The following is a 27,408-nucleotide window of genomic DNA, read 5'->3' as shown; positions in this document are numbered from 1 at the left end:
TAGACTGGAGAAGCTGGTATTGTTCTCCTTAGAGTAGAGAAGGTTGAGAGGAGATTTGAAAGAAGTGTTCAAAATCATGAAGGATTTAGATAAAGTAAATAAAGAGAAACTATTCCCATTGGTGGAAGGGTCGAGAACTAGAGGACACAGATTTAAGGTGATTGGCAAAAGAACCAAAGGTGACATGAGGAAAAGTAGTTATGATCTGGAATGCATTGCCTGAAAGGGTAGTGGATGCAGATTCAATTGTGGCTTTCAAAAAGGAATTGGATAAATAGTTGAAGGGAAAAAAATTGCAGGGCTACGGGGTAAGAGCGGGGGAATTGAACTAACTGGATTGCTCCTACAAAGAGCCGGCAGAGGCTCTGTGGGCCAGATGGTCTCCTTTTGTGCTGTAACGATTCTATGATTCTATGATTCTAACATTTATCCCTCAAAAAACACCTAAAAGAGATTATCTGGTCATTTATCTCATTGCTGTTTGTGGGAGCTTGCTGTGCACAAATTGGCTGCCGCATTTCCTACATTACAACAGAGACTACACTTCAAAAGTAATTCATTGGCTGTAAAGCGCTTTGGGACATCCGAGGTTGTGAAAGGCGCTGGACAAATGCAAGTCTATCTTTACATGGCTGCTGGTGGGTGCATTTGTGGGGGAATCCAAAACTAGAGGTCATAAATATAAGATAGTCGCTAATAAATCCAAGAAGGAATTCAGGAGAAACCTCCTTACCCAGAGTGGTTAGAATGTGGAACTTGCTACCACATGGAGTAGTTGAGGCGAATAGCATGGATGCACTTAAGGGGAAGTTGGATAAGTACATGAGAGAGAAAGGAATGAAAGGATCTGCTGTTAGGGTTAAATAAAGTAGGGTAGGAGGAGGCTCATGTGGAGCATAAACACCAGCATAGACTAGTTGAGCTGAATGGCCTGTATCCGTGCTGTAAGTTCGATGTATTTCTATGTAAAATTCTGAAGCATCAGCCTAGATTATTTGCTTAAACCCTGGAATGGGGCTTAGAACCCAGGATCTTCTAGCCCAGATGCATGAATGCCACCACCAAGCCAAGCTGCCACTTAAGGGTTAATCGTATTAGGGCTTGAATTGTATGGAAGAAATTCAACCGTAACTATATCAAGAGGATTATTGAGTATAAGCAGGTCGTCTACACTAAGCCGATTACACCACACATTTTATATCATTTTGCAGGTTGTCGATAATGACTGGCCCTTCAGCTCTCCACTAACATTAACATTTGGCAGGTATTTGGATGGCAGCCCGCAGAGCTCCACTTGCACAGAGCTCTATTTCCCCTAGCCAGAGATTGACACAGGACAGTATACCTCGGCTCAAACAAAACAAAGTTTTCTGATAAAATAAAGAAAGCTCTTCAATTTATATAGCGCGCCCCAAAGTGCCTCATATGCAATGATGTACTTTTTTTTGAAGTGTAATCACTGTTGTAATGTAGGAAACACAGCAGCCAATTTGCACACAGCAAGCTTCCACAAACAGCAATAAATAAAAATGACCAGATTATCTGTTTTTAGATGTTGGTTGAGAGATAAATGTTGGCCAGGACACCAGGAGAACTCCCCTACTATTCTTCCAATAGTACCATGGGATCTTTTATGTCCACCTGAGAGGGCAGATGGAACCTTGGTTTAATGTCTCATCCAAAAGAGGGCACGCCCTGAATTTCTTGAGTGCATTCTAGATAGTTTTCTGGAGCAATATGTTCTAGAACCAACGAGAGGGCAGGTCATATTAGATTTAGTAACGAGTAATGAGCCAGACTTAGTTAATAATCTAACAGTAAGGGAATATTTATCTAACAGTGATCATAATATGATTGAATTCAATGTTAGGTTTGAAATGGAGAAACTTAACAGTTACTAAGATTCTAGATTTTGGTAAGGCTAATTTTAACGGGATGAGACAGAGACTGACGACAGCAAACTCGTCAAAACTGTTATTGGGTAAAACTACAGATGAACAGTGGGAGGTGTTCAAAAAAGAATTGAGGTTAATACAGGATCAGTCTATACCCCTAAGGGACAAGAGCTCTACTTACCAAATAAAACAGCCATGGTCAACAAAAGAGGTGAGAGATAACATAAAGCTAAAGGAAACAGCATTCAAAACTGGAAAGAATAGTGTAGATCCAGGGGACTGGAGAGATATAAGGAACAGCAAAGCAAGACAAAAAAGATAGTAAGAGCTGCAAAAAGGGAATATGAAAAGAAACTTGTGAGGGATATCAAGATTAACACAAAAAGTTTTCACAATGATATTATTCAAGGATAATGTGGGCCCTTTAAAAACAGATGTGGGTAATATTGCAAATGAAAATAAGGAAATGGCAGACTTGTTGAATAATTATTTTGTATCAGTTTTCACAGTAGAGGAAGAGATATACCTGACATTCCAGGGAAACTAATAATGAATCAAGGACCGGAATGCACTAAAGTTAATGTAAGCAAGAAAACAGTATTAGAAAATATGGTGGCACTAAAGGCTGACAAACCCCCAGGACCTGATGGTTTCCACCCCAGGATTTTAAAGGAAGTAGGTGAGGAAATTGCAGATGCTTTAGCCATAATCTTCCAAAGCTCTCTCGATTCAGGAATTGTCCCTTTAGATTGGAAAATTGCAAATGTAATTCCATTATTTAAGAAAGGTGAGAGAGAGAAACCAGGAAACTACACACCTTTAGTCTAACAGGTGTGTAATTTGTTGTGGGGCAGTTATTGGAATCTATAATTAAGGAAAGTGTGACTGAGCACTTAGAGAAATTTGAGCTGATTAGTGAGAGCCAACATGAATTCGGGTAGGTCCATGTGTAGGTCATGTCTGACAAACCTAATTGAATTTTTTGAGGAACTAACTAAAGTAGTAGACTGGGGAATGTCTATGGATGTAGTTTATATGGACTTCCAGGAGGCATTCGATAAAGTTCCACATAAGAGACTGTTAGCTAAAATTAAAGCTCATGGAATTGAAGGCAAATTATTGACCTGGTTAGGAGGTTGGTTGGGCGGTAGAAGATAGAGAGTAGGGATAATGGGTATGTACTTGAATTGGAAGGAAGCGACTAGTGGTGTCCCACGAGGATCTGTGCTGGGGGCTCAACTACTCACTATATTTATTAATGACTAAGATAACAAAATAGAGAGCCATATATCCAAGTTTGCCGATGACACAAAGATTGGTGGCATAGTAAGTAGTGTAGATGGGAGCATAAAATTACAAAGAGACATTGATAGATTAAATGAGTGGGCAAAACTGTGGCAGATGGATTTCAACGCAGGTAAGTGTGAGGTCATCCACTTTGGACCAAAAAAGGAAAAATCCGAGTATTTTTTAAGTGATGAAAAAGCTAGGAACAGTGGAGGTCCAAAGAGATTTAGGGGATAATGTACACAGATCACTAAAATGTAGTAGTCAGGTATAAAAAATAATCAAAAAGGCTAATGGAATGTTAGCCTTTACAACTAGAGGGCTAGAATATAAAGGGGAGGAAGTTTTGCTACAGCTATACAAAGCTCGGATTAGACCACATCTGGGATATTGTGCACAGTTCTGGGCACCACATCTTAGAAAGGGTATATTGGCCTTGGAAGGAGTGCGTCGCAGATTCATCAGAATGTTACCAGGGCTCCAAGGGCTAGATCATGAGGAGAGATTATATAAACTAGGCTTGTATTCCCTGGAATATACAAGGTTAAGAGGTGATTTGTTTGAGACTTTTAGGATTTTGAAAAGGTAGATAGAAACTTTTTCTGCTGATGGGGGAGTCTAGGACAAGGGGACATAACCTTAAAATCAGAGCCAGGCCATTCAGGAGAGAAGTTAGGAAACACTTCTTCACGCAAAGGATGGTTGAAGTGTGGAACTCTCTCCCACAAGAAGCAGTAGATGTTAGCTCAATTAATAATTTTAAATCTGAGATCGATAGATTTTTGCTAGCCAAGGGTATTAAAGGATATGGAGCTGACGCGGGTGGTTGGAGTTAGGATACAGATCAGCCATGATCTCATTGAATGGAGGAACAGGCTCGAGGGGCTGAACGGCCTACTCCTGTTCCTATGTTCGCTCAGTACCGTGCGGGAATGTCAGCCTGGATTATGTGTTCAAGTCTCTGGAGTGGGGCTTAACCCTTGACGTTCCAGACTATTGACGCCTGAATGATTAACATGAAATGACTTGACCTGGAAATACTTCTCTTTTTAGAACTAACCAACAAGAGATGAGATACTGAATGAATTAGCAATTCCAATGAATCAGAATCACTCCGTGTAGCTGTCTAACAGGAGAACAAATCTAAACATTTGTGGGGAAACAAACTAGCAGTTTATGCGGAAACGGTGTCAGTCCCACATCTATTTTGTAAGCACAATGGATTCAGGGAGGAAAACAGGTCACTGCTCAAATATTTAAGCAGTTTATAAATAAAATATATGTGCAGTCTGAAGAATAGTTGATTAGATGGTGTCACTTAATCTTTGTGAAGCTTTGATAAAATGTGCAAACTTTGACCCGTTTTAGTGACACTGCCATTTGATAATTGCTTTAAGATTTAATTTTTGCCCTGGGGCGTTAATAATTATTTTTTTAACCTGGATTTGTTTAACATGGGACAGCTTCACCTGCATTCGAAACCCGGGTCTTTTGCAAAGTAAATCTATAAAGCATTTGGACAGTTACATGGGGAAGATGGGTATCGAGGGATATGGGCCAAGTGCAGGCAATTGGGACTAGCTTAGTGGTATAAACTGGGCGACATGGACATGTTGGGCCGAAGGGCCTGTTTCCATGTTGTAACTTCTATGATTCTATGATTCTATGATTCTATAAAGTGCGCTGGAAGAAATCGCATTTACAAAAACTAATCATAAAAGGTGGTGATATCAGTAACAAACTGAAAGAGGTAACAATTAATGGGTGGATCGTGATAAATGAAACCTATACTCGACTTTCAATCCAGTCGAAAGACTTAACTGAGGAAACACTAATCCTTTTAATGCCTGTGGGTGACAGACGTGCTTCGACGAGTCCAGTCCATGACTGCAGACAGAACTTTGCTTCCTAATGAAACTCGACATTAACAGCCTTTGGTGAAAAGGGTGACTCTTGGATATTGGCATAAGTGAATGAAAAAGTGGATTGCCATGGGATAGTAGCGTGACTGCACAGAAGGGACAATAGCTTGGGCACTGCTTACTGAAATGTAGCTGCATGCATCGTGCACATTTATTCCCACCCCGCTCCCGCAAATAAAACACTTCACATTTGCTTTACTTTTGAGCAATGCTCAATTGCCCTAGGGCGTGCTGATCAGACTGGGAGCGTCTCGATTTGATTCTCTTCTAAATTGGTACAGTCTGATGGTAAATGTCACAAATTATTAACGCAGAGTAAAATGACAAATCCAATGCAACGTTCCTCCTATTTATTAGTAATCTACGTGGATAAAGTCACTCAGTTTACCCAAAAATAACAGCCCCGTTCGGCTAACTGGACCTAAACAAAATGCAACTTTCCACATTAATTTAGAATATATTCATTTGCAACAAATGCGGAAAGTACCAAAGGAACCTGGCTTTTGAGTACACCTTTGAAAAAAAGCCCTGAATAACAATATATTGCGTTTGATAAGGATGGATGTTGATGTTTCTTCTGCTTTTCAGGACCAGCGATGCTGGAAAATAACGCCCAAAATTCCCCCGATTTATGCACTTGCATTTGTGCACTATTATAAATGCACTATTGTTAATCTGTAGGTATTGTTAGACCCGATGGCTTCACTTCATTGGGTCTAACAAGTCCTGCCGATTAACAGTCATCTGCACTTTATTAGCACGCAATGCACAAATGTGAGAGCGTAAATCAGGGAAATTTCGGGCTTTGTATTGTCCAACACCGCTTGTTCTAAACAGCAGAAGCAGCGTCACCTATCTGGTGCAATATACTGTCACATTCATGCCTTGTCACAGCCACTCGCCACCCCACAGCAGACCTGCTGCACGCACGCTTTTCATGAATGGAGCGAGATGGCGGGTTAGAAACAAGAAGGTGGCGGGCACTGACGTCACAAATAGTCGCGCGTCTGGCGCTTGGTGCTGAGTGACGGCAGAAGCCGCGTGCGCCGGGTCGCGCGGGGGGGGGGGGGGGGGGGCTGGAGCTCGTTCTCCCACACCCGCGCGCCCCTCCCCCCTCCCCTCACAGAGCCGACAGGACAACAGCTCGCGGAAGCCAACCGTCCACCTCTCACTTTACAGCGGCTGAGGGGTGGGTGGGAGGCAGGCAGGGCAGGGCAGGCAGGCAGGCGAAGGGAATCGAGAGTGGAGGTGGCGGAATGAGCAGGACACGCTGACTTGACACCCACCCGCTCGTTACCGTGCTGTGGTCCGAAGCGGGGTGAAGAGAGCGCGTCGCGGACTGAGGAGACGACGGTAAGGCGGGAGTGAGGTAGGGGAGCGGCCGCCTGCCGAGAGGGGGGCGGGAAACCCGCCGGCAGCTACTCGACTGAGAGAGAGAGAGAGGGGGGGTGGGGGGTGTTTGATTGTAAAAATTGTTCAAAGTTTGTGCTGTTGCTCGAAGCAGTGACTGAGCCGCGGAGTCCTCCCGGTAAACTTGTTGCTGTACGGGATTCGAGAGGCAGCGCTTCAAGAGCCCTCTTCACCCCCCCCCCCCCCAATGGGACTCGGGTGGCCGGCAGGTCGGCCGGAGAGGCGCGCGCTCTGTTGTGCGTTACTGTGGCAACCGCCGCCGGGCAGCGGTCGCCATCCGTCCTGCAAGCTGGGCTGCTGCAGCCCTGGACCACAGCTGGGCGGGTGCATTGCAAGCGCTGCCTGCCCAGTTTGGCCGTGTCTTGTTCGGGTTGTCATTGCGAAGGGGAGATCGCGGGCATTGTGTGTGATCGGCCTGTTTGAGTTGACGGACACTGTCCGGGGTAAAGCCCAAGGCGATTTCAATAAGTTGTAGATAGTTTTTTAATTTTATCTCTTGGTTTATTAACCACTGGGTTGTCGGCAGATGCAGGGAAATTCTAGTCGATTCAGACCAGCCACTTTTTAAACTTTTCAGCTGGCACGCTGACCTTTAAATAAACACTTCTTCCAGCAACGAAGTTTCTTAAATCAGGTATAACTTGTTATTGTAAGCATATGTAACTGAAATCATTTTAAACACTTCTGCTACCCCTTTCTATTTTTCCTTGATATCTAATGTAGCTATTCTATCTATTTTCTTAAAAACAATCAGCTTAAAATATTGGAGTTACTTTTTTCTGATCCTATGGGATCCCGCTGTCCATTTTGGAAGTGGCAGCAACTTTTTGGGAAAAAGTAAAGACCGGATGCAAAGGTCCAATTGCATTTGTCAATTTGTGGCGAGGTGACCCATGGTACACCAAGAGTTAAATTAAACTGCAGATAATATTAAAGTTGCATTCCCCTAAAGGAACTCTAGAAAATAACCAGCCTCTGGGAAAAAAATTGTGACAATATTCCTTCTCGCTCTTTGAGTAAAACCCGTGGGGAAAAAAAATCCACCGGGTTGACCCAGTGTCGAGAACCCCAAAAATCCGTATTCCTTCTCAAGTCATGTGCTATGTTTAATATAGTGAAGATAGTTGGAGGTAATTCTGCAAGACATTGTTTACAAAGAAAGATTATTACAAACCAAATCAAATACTTAATGGAAAGCAGACCTACAGTTTTTTTTAAATGAAGGCTACAAATGCCTATATTAAAGGTGAATTTGTTAACTTGAGAGTTTTCATTTGAATCTCACTTTATATTTTTAGAGTTTAAAGTTCAAATCGGTTTTGCTGTAATAGACACACAAATGTGATGTTGGTCAAACCATAGTTTTTTTTAAGTAAAATTGTTGTGATTAATATGTTGGTCTTGAAGTTACTGTGGGATGATGATTGCGAGTGTTTGGCGTATTTGAAATTCCTCTTGCTATTTTAGCAGCGACGTTAATCCATTTTTTAAAAAATGGGTTAATGCCTCCACTAAAGTTGAGAGAGGAATTTCAGAAGAACATGTTGAGTGTCTGCACCCATTGCCCTGCAGCATAATTTAAAGGCCATTGATTTTTTTTTTGGTGATATTTTTTCCTACTGTGGAGTCTGTACTGCAAGTGGCAGAAGTTGAAACAAAATGGTCCAAACTTAAACTGCAAAAACCTTCTAGCAGTACTGGTGGGTATAGATTAGCCCTTGCAAAACTTGGGGCTGATGGAAAATCAGCAAAGTCAAACAATAACGTTCATGAGAAACAAAACATGGGATTACAGTTGGTGTTAAGTGTGACACCTGTGCTATTGGTGGGTTATTGAGCAGTAAATTTGGGAGTGCTGTGTATCACACACTTTCCATCTATTGTTTTTCTGTCAACTTGCTCTTCAGGGGAAGTGTGTTATGTGCAGTTCACCAATAAAGGTTTCCATTAGGGTAATCAAATGTTATTACTGACATAATGGTTAAAGTTGAAAGCAAGCCATATTCAAGTGCTAATGCATCACACCTTTGGTGCATTGCTAGCCCTTATGTGACTAGTGTTGCTGCAGAGGCTGTAGTCAGTTTACTTGACTGATTACTGAAAGACAAGCCCAAACCTACACTTTTTTTGGATGCAACGGGAATTGGATTCAGTGCTCCATTAGCACTGCAACTGTCGAAGCATCAAGAGTAGGAAATGACTGCGCGTGATGTCAGGTGGCAATCCAGTGTACAGTTTGCTCCTGTCGGTATACAACACCAGGTGCAGTTACTTGGGAATAAAGGAGCAATGCCTCGATCAAGGCTGAGGCTTAGCAAGGAGCTGTGTCATCTCATTTAGGAGGACCCATGAACAAGATGTAACATCAAATGACACTGCTAGTTACTGTTAAAATCACTGGCTATCGATGTTTGTGTCTGCTAGTTCTAAGGATATCTGCAGCGTTGACCAGTTTGCTGTCCACAGAAGATCAGGGAGGTGACAGATGCATTATTCAGCATAGCCACCAACCTCATCACTATCACAACTGTCCAACAGCAGCAATGCGGTGGGGCAAACACATTCCAACAGATCTTTCTCAGAGCTAGGTGATCATCAATTGCACCCATTTTGCCATTGCCCTATATGTACTAAAAATGATTTTATTCTGTGTCCAGCTGGCATATGACCACTAACACGTCATACAGGAACTCTCTCAAAACGTTTTTTAAGGAAATCATCTGTGTTACCCTTATTTGAAGGGGAGGAAAGAGTGGAAGCATGGCTTTTGGGAGACCAAGACTACTTTCTGCAGCTACCGCTTATGATACTTTTACATCAACCATGGACAGAGACAGAACGTAGGTAAAATAAGGCTGATACTACAAACAGAATGATTATTGAACGTGCCGATGGGATCTTAAAGCAGAGCTTGAGATGTCTTGACTGAGCAGTATAGCCTCTCCAGGGCCTCGAATGATTGTCATCTGCTGCTTACTCCATAACATCGCCCTACAGAGGCCTCATCCTGCATGTCAAAGAACAGGGTGGTTAACTTATGGTTGAGCAAGAGAATGAAAGTGACCATGAGGAGTTAGCTTCTGAACCAGCAATGATGCACAAAGACTGGTGAGCCTTTTGATAAGTGCCACAGCTATTTCTTAAAGCTGCAAACCATTATTGCAAAGTAAAGTACCCAAACCACCACCTCCTACGCTATCCTGTGCAGTTCCTCAAATGCTATCTATTTCCATCTTTTGTTGGGCTCCTGCTTTTATTCTAACCAATAACACATAAATATTCAGTACAATGTTCAAATCTAGTATAGGGCTTTATTTCATCCATTGTAGTCATCTAATATAGTCAGCATGATTTTCAATGATGCTTCCCCTTTCTGTTTGTGCATTGATTTAGTCGTATGACCTAATTTACTCCTTGCAGAATACTGTGGTGCTTCTTCTTGCAGATGATATTGTGTTGGGGATCTAGTGTGCTCTATCCACCATCTTGAGCAACGGGCTAAACAGTGGGATATGGCTGCGGGCACCGGCGAGTACTGTACTATAGTCTTGCATGACTTGAGAGGGTCTTAAAAGTTATTGGTTGTAAGATTCATGGGGCACTAGTCTTAACTGAGAATTCATTTTGATACCTAGTGGATGCCTGGACACGGTCCTCTGGGATTTGGGAGGTGAATGAGTGGAGGACACTTATGGCATTTCCTTCAGTAAAAGTTTCAGTGCAGGTTAAGTTTGTGGCATATAAAATGTGTCCAGACTTTTCTCCTTCATGATTCAGAACTTGAAGGCATGCAACAGAAGAGCCCATGAATGAGATCCAGGACCAAAGATTTGGGGAAAGGGGAAGCAGTTGTAGGGAAGAAGACCTCTGGCCTACAACAATCTGTCACCAAGTATCCTGGAGAGGGAGAACATCCTCACAGTGAGCACGCCTTTTTGCCAAAACAGTTCATGAAGACCTGTGTTAAGAAAATAGTGATAAGTAAAGCTGGTATGCACTGCTAGAATTGGACATCCAGAACATTGAAGTGGCTGGCACAACACAAGCTGCCTGAAGGTAAATGTCCATCATATAGCCAATGAGGAAACTCTGAGGCTTGGGGGCGATAGCTGCTGGAAGCGGCCAGGTATGAGAACATGCGCTTTTATATCTAAGGCTTGACATCTGCCATGACTGGGTCGCAGAGAGGCAAGTGGATGCAGCCACAGCACCACACTTCCAACTGGTAGAACCACCGTTCAACAGGGCATGGTTTGTGCCCTTTCCTGTAGTCAGGAGTGGCAACATACGCTCACATTTTATGGTTAGTTGTACTGCACAGCATATGACTCATGAGGAGCTCCTACTACCTGCTGATCACTTAGTAAGAGCATGTCAGTTGTCTAATGACCAACTAGTAACCCTCCCCCTTGGGAGGCAGGTAGCTGTTTCTGTTTGGGGTGAAGGTGACTCCAAGGTGAAGCTTGGCAATAGAACTTGAAATCTAAGTCAAACCTGCATGGCTTCAATTGCTTTGGGCCATATCTGTTCTCGCTGGTTGAAGGCCATTTTGTCCTGCTAGTAGAAAAATAATACGGAGGTGTTGAAAGTACAATGGCAGTGCCATATGGACACATGTCTTTGGAGGCATACTGCATTGTATAGATTGAAAATTTATATTCCTTGTGTGAAACTCCTTTAAGAATTGTTGTACACGTTGGTTGCCATATGCTCTTGATAATTGTAGCCATATATTCTCAGTCTGCCCATTCAAACCATTTATGTATTACCCTTGTTCTATTATAACACCAACTTGCATTTATATAGTGCCTTTAATGTACAAAAATGTCCCAAGTTTCATAGAGATGTAATCAGACAAAAATGGACACCGAGCCAAAGAAAGAGGTCGAATGGGAGGTGCCCAGGTGGGAGATCGGTGGGGGGGGGGGTTTAGGGCTGGAGGAGATTACAGACATAGGGAGGGTCAAGGCAGTGAAGGAATATAAACACGAGTGAGCATTTTGAATTGGAGGTGCTGGGGGGCCGGGAGCTAATGTAGGTCAGTAAGGACACGGATGATGGGTGAGCAGGACTTGATGCAGCCTAGGATATTGGCAGTGGGTAAGCTACTGAGCATGGAGGATGGATGGTTGGCCAAAAGAAAATTGCAATAGTTGAGTCTGGAGGTGACAAAGACATGGATGAGGGTTTCAGCAGCATATAGGCTGAGGCAGGGACGGAGGCAGGCGATATTACGGAGGTGGAAGTAGGCAGTCTTTATGGTGGAGAGGTTACAGGGTTGGAAGCTCAGCTCGGGGTCTACCAGAACATCGAGGTTGTGTGGTTTACCTGAGATAGGGGAAGGGGATGGAATTGGTGGCGAGACAACAGAGTTTAAAGCAGGTGCAGATAACAATGGCCTCATCATTCCCTGTGTTTAAATGAGGAAGAAGAGGGGGCCATGGATAGATCTTTGACGGACTCCTGAGGAAATGAGGCAGAAGCCGAAAGAGAAGCCATTGCTGGTAATGTTCTGGTTACGATTGGATAAGTAAGAGTGGAACCAAGGGAGGGCAGTCCCACTGAGCTGGACAACAGAGGAGAAATGTAGGAGAAGGATGGTGTGGTCAACAATGTCGCAGGCTGCAGAGAGGTTGAGGAGCACAAGGAGAGAAAATACACCATGGTGAGAGTCACAGAGGATGTCATTTGTGACTTTGATCAGGGCCGTTTCAATGCTGTGGCAGGGCAGAAACCTGATTGGAGAGATTCATACCTGAAGTTGTGGGAAAGTTGAGCACAGATTTGGACGGTGACATGTTCAAGGACCTTAAAGAGGAAAGGGATGCTGGCGATGAGTTTGTAGTTTGGCAAGGACTGAGAGGCCGAGGGTGGATCTTTTGAAGAGGGAGTGACGATGGCTGGTTTGAAAGAGAAGGGGATGGAATCTGAGGAGAGGGAATCATCTATAACGTCAGCTAGCATGGGGAGCCAGGAAAGGAAATTGGTGATCAGTAGTTTAGTGAGAATGGGGTCAAGAGCAGGAGATGGGGCTCATGGACAGAATGGGCTCAATTTTGAAATGGTGGCAGGTTGGCAGCGGGGAGGTGAAGGTGCACGTGGCAAACCCAAATTTTAAAAAAACTTGCCATTTCTGACGCGATTGCAATGTAATTTATAGTGATTAATGTTCTTTCCGGGTTTTGCGCCAGGTGCTGCAACACCGAGGGGGCGGGGGGGAAGAGAAAGAGAGAGAGCGAGACGTCATCCGCGCTGGAACAGAAGATCGGTGGGGGGGGAAGAGAGAGGGGAAGATCGTGGTGGGGGGGGGAGGGAATGAGAGGGGAAGATCGTGGTGGGGGGGGAATGAGAGGGGAAGATCATGGTGGGGGGGGAGAGAGGGGAAGATCATGGTGGGGGGGGAGAGAGGGGAAGATCATGGTGGGGAGGGGAGAGAGGGGAAGATCATGGTGGGGGGGGAGAGAGGGGAAGATCATGGTGGGGGGGGAATGAGAGGGGAAGATCATGGTGGGGGGGAGAGAGGGGAAGATCATGGTGGGGGGAGAGAGAGAGGGGAAGATCGTGGTGGGGGGGAGAGAGAGGGGAAGATCGTGGTGGGGGGGGGAGAGAGGGGAAGATCGTGGTGAGGGGGGGAGAGAGGGGAAGATCGTGGTGGGCGGGAGAGAGAGGGGAAGATCGTGGTGGGGGCGAGAGAGAGGGGAAGATCGTGGTGGGGGCGAGAGAGAGGGGAAGATCGTGGTGGGGGGGAGAGAGAGGGGAAGATCGTGGTGGGGGGGAGAGAGAGGGGAAGATCGTGGTGGGGGGGAGAGAGAGGGGAAGATCGTGATGGGGGGAGAGAGAGAGTGGAAGATCTTGGTGGGGGGGGAGAGAGAGTGGGGAAGATCTTGGTGGGGGGGGAGAGAGAGAGGGGAAGATCTTGGTGGGGGGGGAGAGAGAGAGGGGAAGATCTTGGTGGGGGGGGAGAGAGAGAGGGGAAGATCTTGGTGGGGGGGGAGAGAGAGAGGGGAAGATCTTGGTGGGGGGGAGAGAGAGAGGGGAAGATCTTGGTGGGGGGGAGAGAGAGAGGGGAAGATCTTGGTGGGGGGGGAGAGAGAGAGGGGAAGATCTTGGTGGGGGGGAGAGAGAGGGGAAGATCTTGGTGGGGGGGAGAGAGAGAGGGGAAGATCTTGGTGGGGGGGAGAGAGAGAGGGGAAGATCTTGGTGGGGGGGAGAGAGAGAGGGGAAGATCGTGGTGGGGGGGAGAGAGGGGAAGATCGTGGTGGGGGGGAGAGAGGGGAAGATCGTGGTGGGGGGGGGGGAGAGAGGGGAAGATCGTGGTGGGGGGGGGAGAGGGGAAGATCGTGGTGGGGGGGAGAGAGAGGGGAAGATCGTGGTGGGGGGGAGAGAGAGGGGAAGATCGTGGTGGGGGGGGAGAGAGAGGGGAAGATCGTGGTGGGGGGGGAGAGAGAGGGGAAGATCGTGGTGGGGGGGAATGAGAGGGGAAGATCGTGGTGGGGGGGGAATGAGAGGGGAAGATCGTGGTGGGGGGAGAGAGAGGGGAAGATCGTGGGGCGGAGGGGAAGATCAGGGGGGAAGATCGGGGGTGAGAGGGACATCGGTGGTGGGGGGGGAAGAGGGGGAGATCGGAGAGGGAGACATCAGAGCAGGGTCGAAAGGTAGGTTAATTTTGTGTTTTAATTTTTGCTATGGTTTGTTATTTAATTTATTTCGGTTTTTTGCCCGATCCGGCCCTTCATGCCTTAAGTACCTCAATGAGGTACATTTGGTTCTTTAACTATCATCCCGACTTCCGGATTCAGGACGATCCCGCGCACAGAGGTGTGTCTGCGGGAAACTCTGAAGTCGGCGGGTTGGAGCCCTCAACGCCCCCAACGCACCTGCAATTTAAATTTAAAATTGAGCCCAGTGAGTCCAGAGAGGGCATATCGGAGAAAAACACCCGGCTTTGGCTTGAGCAAGGGGGAGCCTAGGGGGAGGTTTGTCTTGGTGGGCAAGGGGAAGAGGGGTGGAAGCAGCAGAGACAGCTGAAGGGGGGACAGTCTCAATCTTACTGACTGGACTGTAACCTACTTTACTGCTTAGCATTTTCCAGCATTAAAGGATTAAACTGTTAGCAATTTTCTTGCACCTGTACCTGGGACAGTTGCTTATCAAGTAAAACGGTATTGCTGGCTTACCTTGGTCCGATGTCTGGTCAGCTCCTGTAGATCCTGGTCACTGCATTCACTCTTTCTGTTACCTCTTCCCATGTATAGTGAATCAGACTTTTCTTTGAGGGTGGGAGGAGATGGACATCAGTCCCATAAAGTGTATCCATCCCTCCCTGATTCCTTCCAGTAGGGTTTCCAGCACCTGGATAGTAAACCTGGCTTTCCTTATTCTAAGCTGCTCCATTCTTTAGTAATATTGTTCAATAAACAGCTGCTGTGGCATTATTTCAGCAGTTAAATGGCTCATAATTGCAGTTCACAGCTGATTGTCACGAAAATTGTTTCAGCCACTTTGTTGAATGGCTTGCTGTCAGATGTTAAAGTGCATGTTTTAGTTTAACTCTGAAATGCATTTACACTACAACTGTAGTCTCTGTCCAAAGTGGTTCCAATTTGCACCCGCACTACAGCTATAGTGTAAGTGCAACCTGAATCTGGAGTTGGGGCCCAATCTGACACACAGAAAGCAGAATGAGACTCCTAGAGGAGTGGGATCTCACTCCATTTTGCTTTGTTGTAAGTTTGGGCCTTAACAGATTTATATCACACAAGTTTAGCATCAGCGTGAAGCCACCTAACTTGTGGCGTGAATGTACCCTAAAATACCTCTTGACATAACAAGTCATTTCTATTCTTAGAAAACTATAGCCTGGAAATTAATAAGTGATATTGCACTGTGTGAGATTTCTTTCTCCGATATTTTAATGGAAGTGCGAACTGATTTATTTAAATACATTAATACTTCCTAAAATAGAGGAAGTTTATGTAATAACATCTCTCACAATAACTTGCAGGTTTGCAAATTGTTTAAACGAGAGATTAGTCTTTTACAAGATTAATAGAATTTTGGAGTTCTGAAGACTGAACTGAGTCTCAATCATGCAGTTTATGACCCCGGAGTACTTGTGTGTGCTGTAAATCTGTAACGATACCCTCATCCATAGTTTATACTTTGTGTAACATGATCATATTAAACCCAGAGGATTTTTCAAAGATGACCTGTCAATTATTAACAATGCAGATTATGCTGATATTGTTGTGCTGCATGACCTAGTCAGAAATAGCTTTCATCAGAGAGAATTTTCCAGAAGCTACTTGGTAGGTATATATGCACAGAGGAGATTTTTATATGATCAGAAAATTTTAAAGGCAGTAAAATGACTGTACTATGCTAACTGATTCTAATAGTGATACATTTGAGCACAGCACACAATACTAGGCTGATGTCTCTATTTAGGACATAGAAGCTACTTTCTGTGGCAATACTCTGGAGGGGAAAAGACTATTTGTGGCAGTGGGAATGTAATGAGACTTTCATTGTGTGAAACAATTTCTACCTAGTTATGTCATATTGGAAATATATTGAGACTGTAAGTGAATCAATTTATTGTTTGCTTGCATGGAAATTCTGTGATGCAGGTTTTAAAATTTATTGCCAGCAATTATTGAAAGAATTTAACGTTATTGTGCCAAATATTTTATTCAGGGAGGGAGCAAAGTGGTGATGAACCATTTTGGCACCCTAACATGCCTGCATTCTTTTGCACCTTCAAATATTCCATTATAGAGCAATATTTGCAGAATCCAGTGAGCAGGTCACTTGCTTATTTAAAGCATTACATAATCAAAATTCTTTCTAGAAGAATTTTAGTGTGTTTTTTTAATCAGATACTATGCTTAATTTTTTTTTAGTGTTGCCAGGGTTGTAAGCTGTTAAATGTCATGTGTAGTGTTTTTTTAACATAGTTATCTCTTTTTTGAAATTGTCAAATCCCTTGCCATCAAATTGTGACATCCAGGGACCAAAACTTTGCAATGCCCTTGAAACAGAAAATGTATGTCATGAAAATCCTCAGAATTAATACCCAGTGACAGTTCCCAGTAAAACACAAAATGAAGCAACTTTGTTAACTTAGAAACAATGAATTCTGGCAATGAAAGAGCAGAACTGTATTCTCACGGTTGGCATTGGCCATGGTACTAACTCAAGTTTCACAGCCATACAGACCTAAAACCACTTTATGCCAGTGTCCCTCAGTGTTATGCGCAAATAATTCATGTAATCTGTTGGCTAGTTAGCAAGTAACCTTTTTTTCATTGTTTTCTTCCCTCTTCTACTAAATGACTTGTGCAGGAATACAGTTCTGTGGGTACTACGACCCTTGTAATACTATGTCTAAGCAGCTAAGCTAGTGAGTGTCTGCAGAATATTCAATTGTAGGGGCATAGCAGCCAAGCCTGATGCTGTTCTTTCACCTGCAGTTTCTAGAAGAGGTCACTGGATAATAACTAGGAGTGGGAAGTCTGCACAATTTTTACCCCCTTCCCAAGCCACGTGACCCAAAATCAATCATATAGCACCTCACTGGTGTTCTGGCTGAGTTTGGCTGAGCCAGCAGAGAGCAGGGATTGAACCTGGCTAAGTGCCACACCATGGAATACATTTACCCACTCAACTGCTGGTTCCTGTTTACACCATTACTGCCAACTCCTTCCTGTTGGAGCTATGACTAGACCACCTGCCCACAATTAAACAGGCCATTTTTGAAAAGGAACAGAGGTCTACCGTGATTTGGGCATTTGCAGACATTCATTAACTTAGTTACTTAGACATGGTACTGCAGGGGTCGTAGTACCCACAGAACTGTACCCCTGCACAAGTCATTACCTTTAGTAGAAGACGGAAGAAAACAATTAAAAAAAAATCATTAGCCAACAGATTACATGAATGGGGTTTCTTATTGCACAATTTAAGGAACAAGTTCTGGGTAGCCAAACATGGCAATAGTAGTGTAACTTCTGTTGCTGGTTTTAAGATGGATTTATCAGTGCTATCGGGCTGAGTCTATGCAGTAGCAGGAGAAAAAAAAATCAAAGAATTTGCGTTGCTTCTGCATCACATGAATATAAATTTGCCTGTTCCTTCTTGGGGTAAGGAAGAAGGGAATTATGATTTTGCATGATGCTAAATTGTACTGCTAGGACACACTAACATGCCCTCTATTTTGCATTGGTACAACTGGAACACAGACTTGCTCACATATCTTCTACACCCACTACTCCTTAAGAAAATTTGCATTATTAGTAACCAGGGGATGGAACACACTGGCAGAAAACTTATTGGTTCCTAAGAGTCATGTGTCAGCCTTGGCTTAATGGTTACACTCTCTCTCCTGAGTCAGAAGGTTGTGGGTTTAAGCCCCACTCCATAGACTTGAGCACATAATCTAGGCTGACTCTCCAATGTAGTACTGAGGGCATGCTGCACTGTTGGAGGTGCTGTCTTTTGGATGGTGCATTAAACAGAGAACTTGTTTGCCCTCTCAGATGGATGTAAAAGATTCCATGTCGCCATTTGAAGAAGAACAGAAGAGTTCTTCTGGTGCCCTGACCAATGTTTATCCTTCAACCAACATCACCAAAACAGATTATCTGGTCATTATCTTATTGCTGTTTGTGGATATTGCTGTTTGCAAATTGGCTGTTGCATTTGTATAGATTACAACAGTGACTGCTCTTAAAAAGTACATCACTGGCTGTGAAGTACTTTGTGATGTCCCGAAGATGTGCTGGGTGCTATATTAGTTTAGGTTCTTTTTTTCTTTACTGTGTGTGTAACAGGCTATTTTGCAAAATTATGGGCCTGCATTATGGGTCTTTTATCCCATGTATTGATCAACAGTGAGATTTTATAAGCGCCAATAATAAGGCTAATTGCAAATACAGAATGATTACGCTAATAAAAATCTGCCCTGATATTTTCATTTTATTATCATTTAGCTGCCTTTCTCTATTACTGTTACTATTAGTTACTGACAATTACCAGTTGCAAGTTGACCTTTTCACAGTTGTACCCAGAACAGATGTATGATTTAATCACCGCAAAATCAACAGTGCTTGCAGATGGGGAGCACTGAGCTCTGTGCCCAATCTTAATCCAAGCTCCCTTCCATTCACCAAGGTTTGGTGCCGGGAGTGGAACCTAGTGAAATCTACCCATGAGTATGAAGTATTTAGCTCTGAAGCTCTTTTTAAAAAAAAAGTCCTCGAAACCAAGAAGAAAAGCTTATCAAAGAGCAATTAGGCTTTGAAATTATGTACTCTTTTTGCCAAGTTAAATTGTAAATAGATTTATATGTCTGATACTACAAAGGACATTTTAATAGCAAGAGGTTTGCAATTTTCTTTGCCTGTAGTGAGACCCAGTAACGTCCTAGTAACCAGTTTGCAATCATAGCCTTAGTGGCAGATTTAAAATTAGTACAGGATAGGAACCAATGATTTGCTGGGAATTGAACCACCCAAAAGATTATACAATAACTCTGTTGCAGCCCAAATGAGTTATTGGCTGAACTCTGTGTAGTTTCAACCCTGGTAAACCATTGCTTCCAGTCATGTTTCTTATTTATACCACACACACAACTGTTGTTTGTTTTTTGTTGGTGATTTTTTTTTTGTACTATTCAAGGTGAGGGTGTTAGGGAAAGGATCACTTTTTCCATTGAATCTGGGTTAGTACAACTTCCTTTCACCACCTGCAACTTGGCCTCATACCCAGCCCAGTCTGATGAGAGTAAATGGGCAAATAAATTATTTTTTAATCCTATACTTACCAATGTATCTCAGTCACTCCTTGTTATCCTATTATTATGCTCTGGAACTGTTGGGTCAGTTAGCTTGGGAAATATTTTGTTGTAGCATTTCTCCTGCTGTGACATCATAAAGCTCATTTTGGTGACATCATAGATGATGATTGCTGCCGTATTCACTGTTCCCATTGGTGATGTCACTGGAACAGAACTTCATGCTGTCACAGCTAGAGGAATTGTGCACAAAATGTCCACTCGTGCAGCCTCTAACTAGCAGTAAATCTACAGTTATCTTCCATTACATTTAAGATTATGGGGACATTTTAGCAGATAAAGCAATTCATAAAATGCATACAAATACTTAATGCTCTTCATAATCAGGGAAACAATTTTAGTGGGTCATTTTTGGAAATTGCTTGAATTTCAGCTCTGATCTGACTCTGTGTGTCTCTCTCTCTCTCTCTCTCTCTCTCAAGGAGATGCTTTGCTACACTTGACCTATGTGCAAATTTAGCATCACACTGGCATCTAATTGTCTGAAATTTCATATTCACCAATAGCAACAAATTGTGGAAGGCAGTATACCAGTTAGACGAGGGCAAAACAGGTAGCTAAATTTCCAATGAAAAACAAAGCATATATAAAAACAACCAATAACAATGACAAAAGCTCCTAGTTTATATTATAAAAGGAGATCCAAAGAAATCGCTCAAATTATGTTTTGAAATTTTTTTTTTGGCTGCCTTCTCATGAAGATTTACTATTGTAACATATTGTAACATAATAAAGAAATAAAAATGAGAAAACGTACAAGAAAATGATTAAAAATACCTATGCAATAGTATTTTCTGTTTTCTTTTAAATGTCTCTCACATTCTATTCCAGCAGAGGCCTGTGCCTGACTAACAAATTTGAATTTTCAATACTTGGGGTTTCCCAAAGCCATCACCCTCAGCTGAAGAGACTCAACAGGATAGCAAGCTATTGTTCTCAGCATGCATTGTCTTGTTTTTTTTCATGATTCACAGTAAGACTGGCCTTTCAAAGTGTGCTAGCACTTCTAGTTTGTAAACCCATCCCTCCCTTGGGATGGACTATTACTGACAATACAAAGACATATACAAATCATATCTTTGGGACTTTTGAAAGTAAATTTGTTGTACAGAAATATCAGGATGGTGGGAAGCATGAACATTTTATGAGGCAGTTTTTGACACAGAACAGTGAACATGCAAAGAGGCTATTTATTCATGAAATTTTGAGCATTCAAAGAGTTGCTCTTTGTAAGACGAGCCCTTTCCCCCCATTCCCCTCCATCACATTCTCCCTTTTCATGTTACCACAAATTATTGGCAGCACAAAAACAGCCATTTTCGAGGCCTTTCTTGGCGAGGGGAAAGGGGAAATCTTGGCAGAGGTCCTGAATGAGTCAGCAGCGGGCTGGAAATATTTAGGGGCCCAGAAGGAGCAGAAGTGCTCCTGGGACCAGCAAAATAGAAAATTAAAAGTTTACTGGGCTGTTTTTTGAACAGCCTCCAGTGGTCTCATTAAGGACCGTTGGTTTGGCTGCTCAACACCTGGTACAAATGGGCAGAGTATGCACAGTGCACACTTTGCCAATTTGTACCTGAAAGTTGCCTACTTAAGCAGCGGTGGGCTGTTCTACCATTTACAGGCCTGCTTGAAAATTGCATCAATTGGGCCTTGGCCCTTGGGCATCAATAGCCAAGGTGCCCCCTCCCCTCTGTTTAATGCTGGCCGCCCATTTTTCAGGCGAGAAATAGGAAAGTGACAGTTGAAAATTACCCCCTACCCCCATTTGAAAGTACACATGATTAAAGCCACAGATAGTTGCCATTGACATGGTCACAGGTTCTGATTATTACACTGTGGGTCTTTAACATGAGAGTTCTTGAATATAAGACCAGCTAAGAGATTTTCCCTTCTGTGTTGTGGTGTTTCCATTCCCAACACAAAATCATAAAATTTGTAGACTGATATAAACAGAGATGACAGGTTTTGGTCAGTAGGATGTGGTTGGAACCTATATCTATCTGGCTTTTTCCACTTCCAGGATGGCAACTAATCCAGCCTAGTTAAACAGTGGAGTTTTGTTTATGTATGACAGGCTTGTTTTTGTAAAGACTAAAGGATACTGGCAGGATTTGGCTTGAATGCACTGAAAAATACCAGAGTAGTTGCAACATTTGCCTATGGATTAATATGAGCCACAGTATAAATGGATGAGGTATACTCAGCTCCAAATTAGATCACATTTGCTGTGCTCTGGTCGTTTTGCTGAATGAAGTAGCTTTTGTTCAAACGTAGTTATGTAAGTACTCGACATTCTTTTGTTTGTTCCAATGCAGTTTACTGTAAATGGACACTGCTATGGATTATGAAAGGCCGAATGTTGAAACTATCAAGTGTGTTGTTGTCGGAGACAATGCTGTGGGAAAGACACGACTCATTTGTGCGAGAGCATGCAACACCACCTTGACACAGTACCAGCTGCTGTCCACCCACGTTCCCACTGTCTGGGCAATTGATCAGTATCGTGTTTGCCAAGAGGTAAGAATATTTTCCTGCTCCAAAAATGTGACTTAATAAACTCCTTGACTTTAAAATATTAAATATACATTATACATAAAATCCCACATTGAATGTACTCCAATGGAAGTATTATTTATTTAATTTTACTTGGTTCTATGATTAATCCAGAGAGCCCATACAACATAACTGTCATCCAAAAAAAGGTTTATTTAATTGAACAGTGCAATTGGTTGGAAACAGCATGCATGCACTTCATATTTTTTCAAACAGTAGGTCTTAATGTCATGTTTAGACTCACTTGTAGAAGTAATGGACTTCTGAACATGAATTTAATAAAACATTTTTAAAACCATATAGCGTGTAATTAATTTTGAACTGAATAAATTCAGCTTTGGATACAAATTGAAAAAACTGGAATTGAAAATCCATTGGAAGAAAAAGTTTGCTTTTCAATTTTTTTTTAAGGATTTGAATATTTTTTAATTTAAGTTTTATGATGAGACACGAGCTGAACTATTTGAAGATACTGCCGTGATCTGACTAATATCTTTACAGCTACCTTGAGGTTCTCAAAAAAAACATCTGTTAATCCATGTAGTTGATAAATTGTTGGTTGCGCTGCATTTAAGATATTATGCAGACTGGAGCAATCGAGCTGCAAATTCTAACCTCAAATGTAATGAATTCTGTTCTCTTTGCTCAGTTACAACTATAGCATTGTAATTATGTTCCCTGTGTTTGGTGAAGTGCAGCATGATATGTTTGAGTTACTCTCTCTGAGAGCGACATTAATGTAACACACTCAAGTTTGGTGCTGAAAATACCATAATTGTACTTTTAATTGTTTCAATCTATTATATTAAATGTTGCTTTCATTTAGGTGCTCGAACGTTCCCGTGATGTTGTAGATGAAGTTAGCATATCACTCAGGCTGTGGGATACGTTTGGTGACCACCATAAGGACAGGCGTTTTGCATATGGCAGGTAAAAAAAAATACAAGTGGAAGAAAGAAGCCACATGCACAACATACGTGTGTGTGTGTGTTTTATATATTTCTCAATCTTACAGTAAAATAATATTGAAAAGACCAAGTGTAAGATTGTACGATTGTACGAGTGGCCAGATGTACCAGTACTAAAAATTTGAATGTCCAAGTTTAGTTTCAGTAAACTTTGCAAAGGAATACAGATATATTACAAAATGAGAACATGCTGTTTGGTTTCTAGAAACAGCTTTTCAGTAGGACTGGCGTGCTGCTGCAGATTTAACATAGAATGTTGGCAATCAGCAGAAAATTGTTAGATCTTTTATTGTATAACTTTTGATTCTATAAACCAACAGTCTTTTAATAAGCTGTCAATAATATATGAATTACTTAATGTTCTTTTTCCTGGTCAAAAACCAATAGCTTTTGACTTGGCTTTTAGGATAGATGTAGTACCATCATGTGGTTGCTAATTGCTTATTGGGGCAGACATAAGCCTTAATTTCCAACCCCTTTTTGCTTGCCTGTGCTGTCTAATATTTTAGTTGATAGTTGCCAACATTTTTGTGGGATTAAGATGTAAGTAATGCTGGTGGGTGGAAAGCAGAGCAATGATTCCCTATAACCCCCTCCTAAATTACACAGCTGCATTTTGAAAAATATTTTCTTGGGGATTTAAAAAAATTAAAATGATTGTTGGGAATCATAGGCAGACATGGGTGGGAGATGGGAGGAGGTGAAGCTCATTGCTCCCCAGAAAACACACCAATGATGTGATTTCATAGTATGTTTCTAGATTTTAAATCTAAAGTGTTGTGCAGCTGAAGTTTTAGCGTCCATGTTGCCAGTTCTCCAAACATGGAGATGTCTGTAATATCAATACAAAAAATGCATGGCAAGTCATTCAGCACCTGTAAATAGATTAAATGAGAAGGTGGAAGAGCCCCTTTAGAAGACTGAACAGAGGAAAGAGTCGAACAATAGGTAAATACAAGTATAAAAATAGCCTATGAAGAGATTTTTTTCTTTTTTAAAATGTTGGAAAAAGATGAAAAGTGCTTGATGATATACAAAGGTCTTCCAGTCGGGCAGTGAAAAGGAGCAAAGTGGAATGTGAATGGGGGAATTGGCAGGAAATGGGGGAGATAGCTAGGGTCTGAAGTTGCAAAAGTCAGTTATTCAGACTAGAAGACTGCAGCGAGGCCAGTAGGAAGAAAGATAAGAGTTCCCATTACAGCGAGGAGCTTCATCCACTGGCAGCGCCAATTTGGACAAGCATTGCCTGTGATTGCGAACCAAATGGTTAATAAAAAAAAAAGGGCAGTTCAAATACCAAAATTCCAATTTGAGTCAGGGTTTGTGAAACTTCTCGTTGGCATCCAAACTTGTAAAATTACTGTTCCTGGAGGTTTTTGCGTTGCCCTGGCACAGGTCAGGAGACCGAAGAGGGAAAGGTCGGAGTGGGACTGAGGAGCGGCAGAGACGGAATAAAAAAACTGAAGTGTTGGATTTAGTTGTTGTTCAGAAAAAGCTGAAATAATTATGACCCTATAGGTTGTGAGTAATTAGTATTAAATCAAAGCAATGTGTATCGGATTTTCAATTCAGTTCAAATATTTATGAATAAGATACCTCCATCTATTTTATGGTTTTCACTGGAAGGACTATATATTATGTGTGTATCTTATTTGTTAAATCCATCTCTGCTGCCAGCTTACTTCCATGCAGTTCCCCTTGAAAAATGAGGGTGGAACCATCTGGGCTGTGACTTCTCCAGAGCAATACTGCTAACTGACAGGAGCTGTGTGTTGCAGGGCTGAATATTATATGATAGCTCCTGCTGGTATTTATTTTGTTCGTTCCATCTAACATCTCAATAAAATGTCATACTTGCTTATAGCTGAGCTAGGCCCAAATTTGTAAGATTGGCAAACTATTTGCATTTAACTTGCTCCTTTTTTGAAGTGTGTGTGTGTGTGTGTGTGTGTGTGTGTGTGTTTAAACTGATTCAGAATTTGTGTATATGCATGTCTGAAGGATACTAAATAGCTTACTACAGAATGCTACTTCTTAAAATCCCATAAATGCAGAAGACTGAATAATTAGGTCAATCTGAGAGTCAACCTATGAATCACAGTTACTTGTGACAATTTACTCCTTAAAGCTGTTGCCAGTGTAACAAGACCTACATCATGGGTTGATTTGGACAAGTAGCAGTAAACCTACAGGCAGCCACGAGCCACCAAAATCCCCATTGCCTCCGCACCATGGTGCAACAAGCAAATTCCTCCATTCCATCTAATACATGCTTACTCCTTTTTAGCTCATTTGCACTACCTTCATAGAATCATAGAAAATTTACGGCACAGAAGGAGGCCATTCGGCCATCGTGTCTGCGCCGGCAGAAAATAAGCCACCCAGCCTAATCCCACATACCAGCACTTGGTCCGTAGCCTTGTAGATCGCGGCACTTCAGGTACACATCCAGATACTTTTTAAATGAGTTGAGGGCTTCTGCCATTACCACCCTTTCAGGCAGTGAGTTCCAGACCCCTACCACCCTCTGGGTTAAAAAGTTTTTCCTCAGCTCCCCTCTAATCCTCCTACGCTCTCTGGTTATTGACCTCTCTACTAAGAGAAATAGGTCCTTCCTATCCACTCTCTCCAGGCCCCTCATAATTTTGTTCAGCTCAATTAAATCACCCCTCAGCCTCCTTTGTTCCAAAGAGAACAACCCCAGCCTATCCCATCTTTCCTCATAGCTAAAATTCTCCAGTTCTGGCAACATCCTCGTAAATCTCCTGTGTACCCTCTCTACTGCAATTACATCTTTCCTGTAATGTGGTGACCAGAACTGTACACAGTACTCAAGCTGTGGCCTAACCAGTGTTTTATACAGTTCCAGCCTCACCTCCCTGATCTTTTTTCTATGCCTCAGCTAATAAAGGAAAGTATTCCATATGCCTTCATAACCACCTTATCTTCCTGACCTGCTACCTTCAGGGATCTGTGGACATGCACTCCAAGGTCCCTCACTTCCTCTATACCTTTCAGTATCTTCCCATTTATTGTGTACTCCCTTGCCTTGTTTGCCCTCCCCAAATGCATTACCTCACACTTCTCCAGATTGAATTCCATTTGCCACTTTTCTGCCCACCTCACCAGTCCATTGATATCTTCCTGCAGTCTACAGCTTCCCTCCTCACTATCAACCACACGGCCAATTTTTGTATCACCTGCAAACTTCTTAATCATGCCCCCTACATTTAAGTCTAAATCACTAATATATACCACAAAAAGCAAGGGACCTAGTACTGAGCCCTGCGGAGCCCCACTGGAGCCTTCCAGTCACAAAAACACCCCATCGACCACCAACCTTTACTTCCAGCCACAGAGCCAATTTTGCATCCAAATTGCCACTCTCCCTTGGATCCCATGGGCTTGTATTTTTTTGACCAGTCTGCCATGTGGGACATTGTCAAAAGCCTTGCTAAAATCTACGTAGACTACATCAAACGCACTACCCTCATCGACCCTCCTTGTTACCTCCTCAAAAAATTGAATCAATTTAGTCAGACACGACCTTCCCTTAACAAATCTATGCTGACTCTCCTTGATTACTCCGTGCCTTTCTAAGTGACGGTTTATCCTGTCCCTCAGAATTGGTTCCAATAATTTGCCCACCACCGAGGTTAGACTGACTGGCCTGTAATTACTCGGTCTATCCCTCGCTCCCTTTTTAAACAATGGTACAACGTTAGCAGTCCTCCAATCATCCGGCACCATGCCTGTATCCAGTGAGGATTGGAAAATGATGGTCAGAGCTCCGCTATTTCCTCCCTTGCTGCTTTTAACAGCCTGGGATACATTTCATCCGGCCCTGGTGATTTATCTACTTTCAAAGATGCTAATCTCCTTAATACTTCCTCTCACTAAGTTTATCCCATCCAATATTTCTCACTCCTCCTCCTTAACTACAATATCTGCAACATCCCTCTCTTTTGTGAAGACAGATGCAAAGTGTTCATTAAGCACCATACCAACATCTTCTGCTTTCATACATAGGATACCTTTTTGGTCTCTAATAGGCCCTACTCTTTCCTTAATTATCCTCTTGCTCTTAATTTATTTATAAAACATCTTTGGGTTTTCCTTGATTTCACCAGACTACTAGCCAAGATTATCACATTAAAATAAAAATATTTTTTCCTTGATCATTTTTTTTTCTCTCAGCCCCCTCCTCTCCTGAATCATGAGCACTAACACGAATTGTAGCCTTTTTACTGCTACTCAGCTGAAGTTGGCTAAATCAGCACAGGATCAAACCTGGAACCTTCCTGATTTGTATGGCTTAATGAATGTATATGCATTTTTGTTTCAAATATTTTTAAAATTGTGGATATGTCAAACCAAGATCTCACAAGATAATCAAGGCAGATCCATCTAGTTGCAGATTCAGCAGATCTCAGTACAACCACAGAGCTGATAACACTGCGATACCTAACTAGTGTCAAATTGGCTCAGTGGTAGCACTCTTGCCTCGGAGTAGGAATATG

General features: G+C 42.6%; 1 protein-coding gene across 5 annotated transcripts in view; it reads left to right on the top strand.

Moving 5' to 3' along the window:
• The window catches only part of rhobtb1 (Rho related BTB domain containing 1), a 67,424-nt gene that overhangs the window by 6,329 nt on the left and 33,687 nt on the right, over positions 1-27,408 (top strand). Inside the window, exons 1-3 of one of the 5 annotated variants that reach the window (XM_068002601.1) lie at positions 6,207-6,457; positions 21,683-21,884; positions 22,747-22,850. In XM_068002601.1, the coding sequence (XP_067858702.1) occupies positions 21,693-21,884; positions 22,747-22,850 (296 nt within the window). In that variant the 5' untranslated portion in view covers positions 6,207-6,457; positions 21,683-21,692. Of the gene's footprint in view, positions 1-6,206; positions 6,458-9,204; positions 9,623-21,682; positions 21,885-22,746; positions 22,851-27,408 lie in introns of those variants that run through there. The other 4 variants (XM_068002598.1, XM_068002600.1, XM_068002599.1 and 1 more) reach the window with 4 other exon arrangements.

This window comes from Heptranchias perlo, chromosome 21, assembly GCF_035084215.1.
Source record: "Heptranchias perlo isolate sHepPer1 chromosome 21, sHepPer1.hap1, whole genome shotgun sequence".
Taxonomy (NCBI): Eukaryota; Metazoa; Chordata; class Chondrichthyes; order Hexanchiformes; family Hexanchidae; genus Heptranchias; species Heptranchias perlo.
This window is presented reverse-complemented; position numbering and strand designations above follow the sequence as displayed.